This window comes from Coptis chinensis, chromosome 5 (genome assembly GCF_015680905.1).
Source record: "Coptis chinensis isolate HL-2020 chromosome 5, ASM1568090v1, whole genome shotgun sequence".
Classification (NCBI taxonomy): Eukaryota; Viridiplantae; Streptophyta; class Magnoliopsida; order Ranunculales; family Ranunculaceae; genus Coptis; species Coptis chinensis.
This window is the reverse complement of record NC_141460.1, coordinates 16,625,148-16,639,844: the sequence shown is the minus strand read 5'-3', so window position 1 is coordinate 16,639,844 and position 14,697 is coordinate 16,625,148. Positions and strand designations below refer to the sequence as shown.

The following is a 14,697-nucleotide window of genomic DNA, read 5'->3' as shown; positions in this document are numbered from 1 at the left end:
ATTGAGAAGGCCAAGAAATTAGAGCTATTAAAGATGCGACTTGGACCTATTTTAAAGCCTATTTGGAAGCCCAAGGCAAAAGGATTCATTTATTTGACCAAAACCCGCAAAAGAGGAAAGAAAAATAAACCAAAGGTGGAAAAATAGAGTCTTGCGTTTGAGACGCGACCCATGCGTTTGGGATGCATAGATCGAGCGTCCAGACGCATTGATTAAGTCTGGGACGCATGAATCGACACTTTAGCCAATTCCTTTTCAGTTTTGGAGATGAAGTTGGACTCTGAAAGAAGTCTATTTGTATTAGGAAACAAATGACGGTTTGGAATGCTTCTAGAGCTCATTGTAACCCCTATAAATAGAAGACCTAAGTGCCTCATGTAAATTGCCAATTCACTTATATTCTTGTCTCCAGAACTTGAGGCAGAGAGAGATTAATAATAAAATATCGGTTTTAACTAGCTGAGTCTTAATAAATTAGTCTTTCTAGTCTTATGTTCTTCGACTCTTCTTCTTCTCGTTCTTCGTGTTCTTCCTTCTATATGGAAGGCTAATCTTCTCCTTCAAGGGAGGAGATGAAGCCGGTGCTTAAGGTTTAATGATTCTTCTGGTTTATGGTGTTCTTCAATCAAGTTAGTTCTTTATGTTTTTAGTTATTAGTTCCATTGCCCACACCCGGGATGGAAGTATAGATTAAGGTTTTTATTTATTACAATTGAATATCATACTAGTTTAGGGTTTTATTTATTGCAATTGAATATTTGCTAGTAACATGCTTTTATCTATTGCAATTGAATATAATGCTAGAATAGAGTTTTATTTATTGTAATTGAATATTATACTATTATTCTCTACTTTTCTTCTAATTGTGTAGTGTTTTAGAGTAAGGGAAGTATTCCTTGTGTTTGCCTTAGATGGTGATTCATTGAATAGCTGCCCAAACTCACATAAAAGAAAAGAAGATACTAGTAACATGAACATAGGAACAACCTTAAGTAGAGTTAATTGTTTAACGATGTTTCACCCAGAAAGGCATCAGCACTCGCTCGATTGCCCGATTGTAGTCTACTTGGAGAACAACATGAAGCAAAAAGTCATTGAATCAAAAGCATTGGTGGATTTGAATCTCTTGAATCTATCTCTCTCATATTTCCAATTCTTAGCTTTAGTATAAGTTTAGTTAGTTTAGTTTAGTTTAGCATTAGAATCTAAAATCTCTACAATTATAGTTTTTAATCCCTCAAACCCCCTTTCCAGTCATGTCCTTCATATAAACATACACTTAAAAGTGGAACGATACCCTACTCATCCTTTACTTATTGAGGGATAATTAGGTTTTGAGATACGCTTCTTTTTGTTCAACGACCATCATCTATCTACATCATCCATATACCACATCTCACACACAAAAGAGGCGAGGTCAGCATCACAATCTGTTGAGCTTCTCAAAAGATTGCAAAAAGTCATGGACAACAACGTGATGATTGTTGGATTTAATGAGTTTGTATTTAAAAGGATAGGATTTGCTATCAAGAAAGGAATTGCAACGCACTTATCCTAATCGTTTGTAGATCCCATTATGAATAAAATTTTCCATTTAAAAAAGAATTTTGCATTACACATTTGCACAACTTTCTTGTTATTAACAAATTTTTTTTATTACATGTTTGCACCAGCATCCGAAGAGAGTGTTGGGGTGGTAGGTCCTTCACCATGTGATATGAATTCAGTATTGTTTTGGATTTGTTCACAAAGGGGCGCACACCCTCATGCGTACAAGTAGAATTCGGTTTTTAGCAGAAAACCAAGTTGGTTCATAATTTCGTTTTACACCGAAATTTCATAATCCTATATATATGAAGTTAGGGTTCTTTACCCGCAAGTCATATGTGAGAGAAAACCAATTTTTAGAGAAACCAAAATTGAGAGAAAACCCTTGCAAAGAGATAAAGCTTGTAAGGAGAGAGATTAGTGAAGAGAGATCTAGTAAGTTTGGAGAGATTTGAGAGGAGTGATTATAATCTTCATTCCCACACTTATAAAGAATTTGCTCTTGTGGAAGTAGGCATCATTATCCGAACCATGTTACATCTTGTGTCTCATTGTGGTAAGTTACTTTACATTGTAATTGCTTGTTTGTGATAGTTAATTTCATAACTTAGGTTGTGGTTATTGGTTGTAGTGACAGTTTAGATTTTTCGATTGGAGTAGTAAATTGTCCAAGTGCAAGCTATCTTAGTGGGGATCGATTGGTATCGTTTTCCCCAACAAGTGATATCAGAGCCGTGGTTAGATTAATCACTAAGATTGTTATCCAAATCTTGCTCGAAATCTATTTGATTAAATTCTTAAGAGAATGTTTGAGTTAAAATAGTTTGTAGAGATGGATCAATCTATAAACACTCGCATGACTACTATAAATAGAAGTAACTACACTATTTAGAAATCCAAGATTGGAGACTTGCTTTATTGCAAAGACATGACACAACCCATTGAGATTTTTTTTTGCACACAAGTAGGGATATTGTATTAATATAATAAAGAATGTTACATCGCAAGTGGAGAGCTTACAACTTGACAATAAAACTAAGTCTAGTTAAAACGGTAGTAAGGCATGTTCGGAGTTTCTAATCTTGTGATACATCTTGGTTTAGTAGAACTCCATTGCCTCTCTCTTTGATTCATAGTTGCTCCCATCTTAACTGCTAAGTCAACACCAAAATTAGCTTCTCAGTATGTGTGGGACAATCTCCAAAAAAGTAGATTTTAGGTTGCTCGAAGCCATCTTGCTTTGAGTATCCAAGGAGTATTGTCCCTACTTAGAGCCATGATAGCAGCTGTTAAGTCGTTTTTTATCCATAGGTGTAACCATCCCTTTGATACTGCTAATTTTGCTGCTATTACAACCCATTAAGAATGGAGAAGTAAAACCGACAGAAGTATCCGATGCAAATTGGAAGACGCTTGATAGAAAAACTATTGGGTACATTCGATAGTAGATTGACGATAGTATATTCTACCATATATCCCAAGAGACTACTGTTTTTAGCTTGTGGAAGAAACTCGAAGACTTCTATGAGAAAAAATCTGCAGATGCAAATGCAACAACTAGGGGCGTCTCATTTTTCTAAAAATCTAATTTTTCCGAATTCCGATCCGATATTTTTCCGAATTTGGCCATGATATTTGTGTTCCGATATCTGAAATTCCAATATCCGATCTTTTCGAAAAATAATTGGATCCGAATTGGATGTGTTTTCAAAATCCGATCCGATCCTATTTTCAATTAATTTCTGAATTTTTAACATATAGCAGTCTATTTCATATAATTACTAAATTAAAACTGTAAATAGTTTACAAACCAAATAAAAACCTTAGAGAAATAGAACATTGGCTCTCACAATTTCAAAAAATCAATATTGTCATTCTAGTACATGTCTCAATTTCTCCATCTTTCTATTTACTTAATTAATAAATTAACATGAAGAAAAAACTTACTAAATCAACGTGTTTAAAAGTGTAACTTGTTTACTGAATTAATAAATTTCACAATTATTGCAAAATGAATATATTAACTGGATTAAAAAATAGTTATCCTAAAAGATAATCCAATTATATAATTCAAATTTCCAATTTACTTCCATATTTTGCAGATTCTGAAATTTCCGAAAATTTTCCGAATTTGGAAAAATAATTATCATCCGAAAAATTATTGGATGGGATTTGGTAAGGATATTGCCATCCGAAAAAAATTGGATTTTTTTTCCGAAAACCCACCCTTTATCCGATCGGAAGTCACCCTAGCAACAACTAAAATGACCCCTTTACAATATACCTTTTCAAGAACATTTGCCAAGAATCCACAAAATAAAGGACCCACCCCTACCTCCTCCCTCAGTTGTTCCTTTCACCATATGCTTTCATGCAAAAAAATTGCAAACCATAACAGAAAATGTAAGCAAGAACTAAAACATTTAGTGATATCAGATGGGCCAAACACACAAATCCACTTTCAAAATAATGCCATCTGACAGACTACGAAAAAGTACAAATTCATTTCTTCCTTTTCTAAGCCTAACAAACAGAAAAAAAAGGAACCTCTTGATCCTCTATTAACAATCAAATCGATGAAGAAAGCTAGTTGTGTTGATCTACTGTCATTGTTAAGTATCTCTTTTTCATACCAGCATGCCAAAATACTAACACCTACGTATAAGATGCAGGTTCAGCTTCACATATAGAATCTGTGGGGCAGATCCAAGTCATCAAAGTCAAATCTCTGGTGGTCATTCCCAGCCTGAACACAGGAAGTGCGTTTGTCACTGACCAATAAATCAAAGAATTCCTAGACATGAATTAAATTACTTGCTCGGAAGAAGAAAATTCAGTGAAAATGATGATTAAGAAGATTGGTTTTATGAATCACAAAACGCACCTTTGCCAAGTAAGCAGCATCCCATGACATGATTTCATTGACAGCATTCAATTTCTTTGACAAGGCTACTACCCTGTAATCAACACAAGAAGCAAAGATTGATACTCCAGCTCCATATAAAGATACCACTCAACAGGTTGAACTAAAATATAAGAGACCTGTACAGTGTGACAACCAACTAGTTTCCACACCCCTTTGCAGTTGCAGGAAATTGCAGACAAAGCAGCTCACATTTATTTAACGTAAATATTTTTAAGGGATGTCTTCTAATTTTTGATAAACTTTACCTCTGAATTGACGAGTCTATATGCTCTATCATCTCACATGTTTTATACTGCTCATGGTCCTCATGGAAGCTAACCATTCCATCCTTCTGGTTAATTGTTGCAAATATCTCACCATCTTGAATCTGAAAATATTACACAGATTGAAGCACAACTATACGAAAGGGTACAATTTAACTGAGGCAAAAATTATAACAATGCAATGAATGAAACTAGTAACAACCATCTGAAGAACATGCATCTCTGCTTCCTTCGGTGTATTCAGTTGCACTCTGTTGGCTATGTCTTGAAGTGAAAGGGTCAAGTATGTCTGAGTCAGTCTCTGAATGTTTCGTTTGTAAACAGAAGATATGACCTGTTTCACCAGTCCAAGATTGTTCTCCTGAAAGAAAATTGAAGGCCTCCAATGAGAAGAGTTCATAGATAAATCTCAATAAAAATGAACTCATTCTTATCCTGTTTTTTTGAGACAGGTTTCCAGATCTTTGGTTAGACCCCTGTGAAAATATATAATTTGTAGAACTTGAAAAAAGCTCACTCTTTCAAACTCCTCTCTGTGAGTCTCAACAAAGCTCTCCAATTCGGAAATTTTCCCGTTGCTATAAATTTCTCCCAAGTCATAGTAGTGCTGCAAATGAACATCAAAAAATATTCAGTATGTACGACTAAAATCACCTAGAATCTCTAATAATGAAGCAAAATTGTGTTCCCCTAAAAAAGTACAAAAAAACATACAGAGAGTATGTCAAGGAACAGCACTAATAGGTAATTTTATTTTTTGATGTGGACACTGAAAAACAATAATGAATAAGGCTAGAACAACTGTCAAGGGGTGTCTAAGTCTTGTAGTTAGATACAAGGTTCCTACCTTACTTGTCATACTCATATTGTTCTTCACAATGGAAGTTTTAGCTCCCACTATAGAAGTATAACGCTACACACACACACACACACATATAATATATGATGACACATTAAGTGCACATCTTTGTTGTGTGCACATGGAATAATGTTAGGGGCTGATCTTATGGAATTATGATCTCTTCATTATGAAGATATTCTCACAAAATGTAACTTCAGAAGGAAATGTTTAACCTTGTTAAAACTCACAAGAAAGTTGCAAAAGTGGACAATTGTGAACAATTAGAAAATCCTAAACTTGACCACAACCATTAACAAGGCTAGACAAATTCTTTTTGAGAGGAAGATCCATGATGTAGAGAACATACCCACAAAAAGTCAGCCTCTGACTATTATCCATGTGCCCCATCTAGAAGCATGTGTCAAGTAGTGTGTCATAATATCCTCCCTTATACATGTGAAGAATCCCTATATCCTCATATGCAAGGAACCATTACACGAGTTTTGCGAATTACCTGACACAATACTTTACGAGTCCTTGAAGCCACTACAGAAGTTGGTAAATTTTTCAGAAACTGCCACAGAAACTTTCATATTTCAATAAGAATGATATATAGTCAAGAATGATACCCAACCTAAAAATAGCAACTACCTAAACAAATCTTATACATAGTACCATGGTGAAATAAAATCAGTGGCCCTATAAACATAGCCTTACTTCTTCGAGTTAAACAACTTGGAAGTGTCTAAATAACAAGCTCTAGTAATACTTTCATAATAGGCATGTATCCATCAAATCAACTGCTGTTAATAAACAATAATTAGACCCCAACGAAGTTGCCACAATTTCACAAGTAATGCTTCTGACCATATATGATGTTGAGATGTTTGTTATAGTCCCACATGGGCTGTGTGAAGCCTTACTGATATAGAACATGAGTTCGTTTCTTTCAAGCTATAGGCATGCACCTATAGGTTCGGTGATCAAGCCCATGGGTCACGAGCCCACTAGTTTAGTTGCTGTTTTATTGTTATTAGTATAAATAAGAGTTGTGTTATTGAGAATATTTCAGAGAGAAATAAAGATTTGTTTTAGTCTTAGTTTTGTTTAATTCAAGAGTAAATTATGATAAACTGAAGCTTCCGCCAGTTTAATCTACATTTTTTTTTTTTTTTATTGGCAAGCCTGTTTTAAATGAGATCAGTAACTCTTTGATGTTGGCGGGATTCGAGCCCCAGACCTCTGGTATCATCACCCAAAGGTTTTACCGACTTTGCTAGCCGGCACCTGCAATCCATCACTTACAGTATAGTATAAATGTTCCTGGGCCTTTCCACCCATCACCAATTGGTTTTAAGTTAGATGCCATACTGTTTAACATAAGATAATAAAGGCCTAAATCGTTGACAACAAGGTTCAATCGAAGTATTTCATGATGTAAAAGAAACAGCAGAATGAGCAGGAAAAAAAAATTTTAAGTGGCTAATCAAGAAACCAGATGGAAGATTCAAGAATTAAAATCCCAATGTGAAGTCCATATTCAGAAGTTTAAAAACAATTTAAGAGAACCTGCCCATTCTGTATCAGTGACACCAGAATGTATTTTTTGAGTGCTTCAACAGATATAGCATTCGGTGCTGAAGTTGGTGCTGTGACAACCTGCAATGAATAAAGATAAGCAATTCAGTTAATAGAATAAGATAGAACATGAATCTGAAAGCGAATTGGTGCAGCACCATTTACATACATTGTGTAGAAGCTCATGGGCTTTCCTAAAACACTTCTGTCCTATGCATATCATTCCCTTGTCAATACAAATGCAAAATAACATTTCAAATCAGCATTTTTTTAAATTTAGTTCTCTAGCTGAATAGGCAAAAGTTTGCTGAAGAAACCTGATGCATTCTCAAAAGAACTCTGACCATAAAAAGGTATTGTAACAGTAAAATTAAAACTTTAACTAAAAAAACTGATGGTGCCAACAGCTAAGCACTGGCAGTGCTCTCCTAGTTAACAGTGGTGAGAATTTGACAGGCAAAGAAGGAAAAGAGTTTCACAATTAGTACATCACTAACAAAGGCAAGACATAAAATTTTGGTCATGATTAAGTCGCCAGCAATGATCGTAAGCAACAAGTGAGTTGGAAAGAGTAATTTAGGTCTTGATGATGTTTGCAAAGCAAAAGTATATAACAACACCAAGCTGTGTCAGTTCTTTCATTTGCAAAAGTTAAGAGAGTGAAATTTATAAAAGTAGTAAAATGCAAAGCCAATCAGACAAGGGGACAACACCTCATCATTATGATATTGACTCCCAACTGGTTCCCAGCCTAGCTACTATCCATTATTTGCATAAATCCCATAGACTAGTTGTTGCCTGAGCTTATGGTAGGTTACTGATTCCTCCACTGGAGACTCCCAACTATATTAAAAACACAATACCTACAGCGAAAAACAATTGGGTTGCATCCATAGGATCCTTGGCTTAGGCTGATTGATTAGCTGCTCTTTTTCTTAAAAAGAGATTGGTCATTTTGTCAACGAACATGTCTCAGGCCGGATTGACTAATCTAACCCTTAAGGAGGCTCACAAAGTCATTTTCTAGTTTTAATATACTATAAACCATGTACATAGACTGCCAAGGAACCTTATCTTGTTATCTCTCTTTCAGACAATAGACAACTCTCTTGAAATCTGAAGCAATAATAACTCTTTCAATAACCAATGCTCTGCACAACCTGACTCCTACCAAGATATGATACACTACTGAGACCTTTTTGGCGTTGAACTGCATAAGCAGCACAATCAAAACCATCAAAAGCACTTACAATGCCTCCATGACCAGATCTTTTTTGGAAAATAAAAGATGTTTCTCAGTTTTAAAGCCAATGGTAAGGTGACTACCACGTATAACCTAGGGGGACCTAAACTACAAAAAAAATGTGTGTAATCTTAAACGAGGAAACTAGCAATCAACTGGCTCATCAAGCGTGCACGCCGCACCTTTAAGTTCATCCAATATCCCCTGAAGACTAACTATGGCTTCAGTTAGAAGACCTTATACAAACCACCACATGATAGCTGCAGCACCTCAGATGTTTTACTATTCTGCCTGAGTATCTGCTTAATCCAAATCCTTTCTTTTCTAAAATTTTGTGACCTTGGGAACACGACGATTAATAACCTTGGACAAACCTCACCCATCTCTCAATGTATGAGCATCATACCAATATTTCTAAAGGCGTTTAGGCGATGCATTTGACCGCAATGCCTCGAGAAATAACCCTTAACGTGTAAATGATAAGCATTATTAAGAAGATGAATATTCGAACATAACACTTCACAATAACTTGCACCATCATACTCCAAAGTGTAAGATGTCACTTGTACGAAATGAAGTTATAAGATGTCTGCTTTTCAACTTCCCCTGCTTAATTAATCAAGAGTGCGAAGGCATCCTTTCGATAGAACAACAAAACCAAGTACCCAATACAACTAAGTACAAATACGGACAAAATTAGTGGTGCTATACATGAAAATAGTTTACAATAATAAAAACCATAGGACCCCATTTATTTCTTTTTTTCGGTACACCATAGGGCATAATAGGTTGGATTAACCCCACGAGAAAAAAGACAACTGAATACACAAATGTACTATATGTGATTTACCACATTAGAAGCAACTCCTAAAATACCAATTCCAAACTACAAATGAATTTCTCAAAAGGCAAGCCATCATATGTTCAAATGTTCAAGGCATCAAGCAGAAGTGAAACCACCGCTTTGATAGAATAGACTCAAGCCCTCCATGTGTCATCAGTTAACCACATTCCCCAAACATTATATGGCATTCAGCGTAGGCAGTGTTGTCCCTGCCATCCTCCATCGACAAACCACAAATCCCACCAATTATACCTTTTATCAATTGGTATACGGTTATACTAAAATCGGTATGAAAATTTCTCCAAAAATATTTCAAAAAGGATTACTGACTCTTCAGATAGCTTTACCCTCCAACCCTCCACCAAACCCAGATTCCTGACTCCATCCCTGCCCATAAGAATTTTCAGTTTTCAGTCTGTTGACTGTTGTTAAGCTCCCAAACCAGCCAATGGCAAACTCAATGACACATCTCCAGAAACTCAATATTTTCCCAAAACTAGCACCATCATTTTGCAAAACGACAAAACTCGTAAAGTGGAGCTCTCCAAGACCAATGTCCCTCCTAGTTATTGTATTCCAACTTAAGAAAATAAAACCAAAAAGGACATAGAAGTCCGAAATAGAGGTGTTTGATGAGACTGCCTCAAACAAGAAGCTTTGTTTGTTGTTGGAAATAAAGATGTATATATACACCTCCCCAGATGGTTGTAATGAAACGTTCATAGGGTACAGTAAGGATTTCAGGTCTGATTTTCTGGGATGTCATCTTAATGAAATCATCCTAACCCAAAATCAACATTTGGACATTATGAACCTGCCAAAAGGAGTTCATACACGGAGCGCATTTTTATTTGGCACTCCCAGTCACCCACTAAATCATTAATCAAACACATTAATTGATGTGATCGAGGCTGAACATTGTTGAGTATGACCTCTTCACCATAGAGAATTAGAAATCATCTTCACCAAAAATCAACTCTCAAAGTCTTAACTCTCAACTAATCGTCTAATCTAAATGTGGGCTCCAAGAAAGAATTCCCCTAATGAGTGTATAATAATTAAATAACCTTGCTCATTGTCCAACACTTTTAATGTCCCAGAAAAGGAACTATAGACCTAAGAAAAGACTTGTCGAATATTCTGTTTTTACCCAGATCCAACAATATAAAACTAAATTTAGAGATAGCATAAGTCTCAAAATTAAAACGCTGTAGAAGTTCAGTTAGGAGTGAGAATAGAAAGGTAGGGGCCGCGATTAGAAAACCCAGTCCATGCAGGAAGTTGGATAAGTACAAGTAAGTACAAGTACAGTAACTTGCTTAGGTACAAGTTACATATGGTACTGTGAGTCGGTGAACCAGTCTATGATAGATAGATTAGAGGCAATCTTAACTGAAGCAAGGAAGGAAGAAGCAGCGGGGAGAGAACAAGCAGGTTCAACTGACGGGGGAGATATCGACACAAGAAGATTTCTGAGGAGACCAATTAGGGCAGCGAAGGTAAACAAAATCAGGAATAAGGTTTTGGATGTGGTTGATTTTGAAAAAGATATGTCCGTGGAAGTATTATCGATATGAACATGCCACTTCCATGAAGTTAGATGAAAAAAGTAGGGTGGAAATGGAGGGGAGGGTGGTATTATTATTTAGAGGAAGGTCCACAGTGAATGAGGAACAATTGTTGGGCTTGGGCAAAATGTGGGGTGCCAATTTTACCAACAGCAAGGGTAAGAGAATGAAAATTCTAGATGAAAAAGAAGTAAGTGAGGAGGGAGGAAGCAATGAAGGAGAATCAGACTGATCACATTCAATACTAAGAGGACTTGGAAGACAATGGGGAAGATGCAACAGTGGACCTCGAATAATCTGGTGGTGAGGAGGATTGGGATAAGGAGCCGCAATGGAAGGATTCAAGCAATGGAGGAACGAGGGTGGAGAGAAGGGTGTGCGCTACTGGTGGGGGCTGAAATGTTTAATGAATATAATGCCACCTCGGTGGCAATACTTTGGATTTAGTTGGGTTTTCTTTTTTTTTTGCCCATTTCATCTTAGTTGTAACCTTCCTTTGGTTTTGGTTTCTTCTTTTTGAATCTGTTCAGTAAAGTTGGGGTCAGTTTTTGGTCCATGAACAGTTGGTTGTTCTTGGTGTTGATGTAATTCCTAAATTTATATCAATATATTATCTCTTACTGATAATCCATATATTTCAAAGATCTTCAACTGATGTGTGTCAAAATAAAAGCACAACAATAACAAGTAATTATTGAAAGCACTCACCCATAATAGCAATAGAGAAAAAGGTCCCTTGGCTGATCCGTTTCAAAAATATCCTCCTCCAAAATGCTATAACCGGTTTTATAACACTTTGCTGACAAGCATAGAAGAAGGAAATCTGGATGTAATGTCGTTAGTTTTCCAAAGGAAGGCTGAAGCTTGTAAATAGCTGTCCTCAAGGGAGCTACTCCCCTCATTGGCATTTTTAGCAACAGAAGTTCATCCTTGAGTCTTCTACAAACAGATATGACTGCAAAAACAAGAAGCAAGGCCAATGTCATGCAGGATAAATGGAAAAACGCAGCTGAACCTATTATGAAGGACAGTAAAGGTCATTACATTTATCAGGTACCAAGCGTATCTGTTCTCCCTCGCAAGAATCAATGAATCGAGCAATAGTTGAAACTAGTCCACTGGCTTGCTGTTTTGAAATTGAAACAGCAGATGTATATGCCTTTCTAAGAAAACAGAAGTACATAGAGATGAGATCAGCTCAAATCAAGAACCAAAACGTTCAGCAGTACTAAAGATAGTGCAATTTTATCCATAAACGCCAACCAATTGAGCTCCGCAATGGGGAATGATAACAAAGTAAAGATAAGTGTAATTTGAGACAGATAAGAAATAATATTAATGACTTTCGTCTTAAAAAGATAGCTGGGGGGGGGGGGGGGTTAATCTGTATTTTAAATAAATACTACATATATATTATTATTTATGATTTCTTCAAATACATCATTTTGCGTAAATATTAGCTATAGCCTCGTATCAAATTTCTTTCAAAAATATCATCACGAAACTCCAAGTGCTCTCTCTCTCTGCAAGTGCATTTTCTTAGAAAGAACAATAAAACGACAAACTGTTTCTGACCATCATAAACCCAAAAAAGAAATTTTCATATGATCGCCATCCAACCCCCCTAATACTAAATTACAAATAATATATATATATAGGCCGGATCTTAAAAGTACATACTTATTTTAAGTTAAAATAAGTACGTAAGTAAAACTTCACCTAGAAAATGAATTCAAACCTAATTTTTTGTGGATACCATCTACTCACCATAAACATCATCTCTACAAAATTTCAACTCATTTGGAAATCTCTAACTTAGGCAAAAGATGATTGCAAAAATACTATTTTTTGGACCGTTAGATTTCTTTTTAAAGATGAGAACAATTTTTAGCTAGGTTAGAGGTTTCCAAATGAGCTCAAATTTTGTAGAGATGATAGTTATGGTATGTAGGTGATACCTACAAAAAATTAGAGTTGAATTCATTTTCTAGGTGATGTTTTACTTACGTACTTATTTTAACTTTAAAATAAGTATGTACTTCTAAGATCAATATATATATATATATATATATATATATATATATTAGGGATCAATATATCATGGTTTTCATACCATGGTTTATACCATGGCACACAACTTTACCCACAAGATGAACTATAACCTAATTTTTTGTGGATAAGTCCAACAAACCTTGAAGATCACCTCCACAAAATTTCAGCTTATTTGATGATGTTTAACAATGTCAAAAGATGATTGCAAAATCGAAAAATCTGGGCCGTTAAAAAAAATTTAAAGTTGTCAACAATTTTTAATTAGGTTAGAGATTTCCAAATGAGCCGAATTTTTATCCATAGTTAGGAGATCATGTCTCCAAAATATTAGCCTTTAACTCATCTTGTAAATGGGTGTGGTATAAACCATGGTATAAAACCCATGGTAAACGGATCCCCTCCCCATATATATATATATATATAATTGAATAAATGAATCTAGTGTTTGTTGGGGGCAAGCGACTAAATGTATTTCTTCAATTTTCTTGGTTTACTTTTTTCCTTTCCTTGCTCATTATTTCGTTCTTTCAGCCAATGCAACTATAGGCATATTTACCTTCCTTGATCCACGCTACAGCACTGACTGTGATGAACAACAAGAAATTGGGTCCATATATAGTAAGAAAACACTAGAGAGGCTTAAAGGATAGGTCCCTCTTTCTCCCCTGTGTCCCTCACAATCCGTTCATTCAAAAGAACAGGCAACGTCGATGCAACTTATTCACCCTCCTAGGGTCTTTCTCCTTATTTGGGTGCGTTGCATATTAACTAGTAATAATAATAAGCGATAAAAAATCTAAAAAAGGAAGACCCAACGTTCTGTCACATTAAGCTAATAAAACCCATGTCTTTTACGTATGACCTAAACACATAACTTACCACATTGCATTGCATTCATTCATTAAAAAAAAACTAGTCCTATTATTAACTTAACCAAAGTAATCAACATAATCTCATGGCCACACTGTAGTTTACTGCTTCAACAAAACCCCACTTCTTAAAAACACATTCAAAACAACCCATTTTTCTCAAAAGACGTAAAATACTTCAAAACTACATATAAACCATTCATAAGAAAGCAAAACTTTATATATAAGCAAACAAGAAAGAGTGGGGTGGTTTAAGAGAAAACAACTTACAGAACATAGAGATAACCAAGAGAGTGAAGAAAAGGGTCAAGTTGGTCTAGAATAGAACGCAACCTTGACGAAGGAAGTGAAGAAAGAGAGCCTTCTTGTTTTTTTAAAAGAGAAGGAAGATGTTTTAAGTCATCACGAGGATTTGAAAGGCCTTGTATCTCATTCACTAGCTTCTCTACAGATTCCATCACTACACAGACACACTTGTACGCAGAAGAAGAAACGAGGAGAGACCTTAAAAAGTGGAAGGTGAGAAAAAAGGAGAGACCTTAAAATACAGAGCTTTGCTTCTATTTATATATCTGAGTTAGGGGTGTCTCTTTTTGCCGAATTTCCGATTTTTCCGAAATCCGACCCGAAATTGGTCTGGCTTTGGGTGTAGTTTTCATGGGCCGATTTTCCGATTTTCCGATTTTCTTTCCTCAAAAAAATTGGATCGGTTTGGATATAATTCTTCCGATCCGATCCGAAAATCTTTCCAATATTATTACCAATTTATTCTGAAAATATATACAATCCACTTGATTAGATCTCGACCGTTCATTCATTTTTCTAGTTTTTTACTTCCAAAAACAAAACAAAACAAAACATAACCTAAATTTGATCCCACTTGAATTGGACCACTTGCTACACCGTCGGCCCATAACAACAATGATATGAAAAAAAATATCATTGAAGTCATACAATGACTTCCG

The 14,697-nt window shown here is 35.6% G+C and overlaps 1 protein-coding gene across 1 annotated transcript; it reads right to left on the bottom strand.

The window, feature by feature from the left end:
- Nucleotides 1-3,952: 3,952 nt before the first annotated feature.
- On the bottom strand, nucleotides 3,953-14,261 carry LOC147496900 (COP9 signalosome complex subunit 3-like). Its single transcript, XM_086559751.1, has 11 exons — nucleotides 14,003-14,261; nucleotides 11,856-11,974; nucleotides 11,520-11,766; nucleotides 7,326-7,383; nucleotides 7,148-7,237; nucleotides 6,093-6,152; nucleotides 5,255-5,344; nucleotides 4,940-5,098; nucleotides 4,720-4,841; nucleotides 4,433-4,505; nucleotides 3,953-4,294 (listed from the first exon to the last, which is right to left on the bottom strand). Exons 1-11 carry the CDS (start codon nucleotides 14,188-14,190, stop codon nucleotides 4,229-4,231), a joined length of 1,272 nt encoding a protein of 423 aa, XP_086415877.1. The 5' UTR covers nucleotides 14,191-14,261; the 3' UTR covers nucleotides 3,953-4,228.
- Between the last annotated feature and the right edge of the window lie 436 nt (nucleotides 14,262-14,697).

What these genes read in the sequence shown, in the direction of transcription:
- LOC147496900 (XM_086559751.1), bottom strand. Translation starts at nt 14,190, where the DNA reads ATGGAATCTGTAGAGAAGCTAGTGAATGAGATACAAGGCCTTTCAAAT. An exon ending in TTTCTCTATTGCTATTATGG is followed by an intron (nt 7,384 to 11,519) that starts GTGAGTGCTTTC and finishes TTGTATTGACAA; the next exon opens with GGGAATGATATGCATAGGAC. An exon ending in CTCGTAAAGTATTGTGTCAG is followed by an intron (nt 5,345 to 6,092) that starts GTAATTCGCAAA and finishes GTTCATTTGCAG; the next exon opens with CACTACTATGACTTGGGAGA.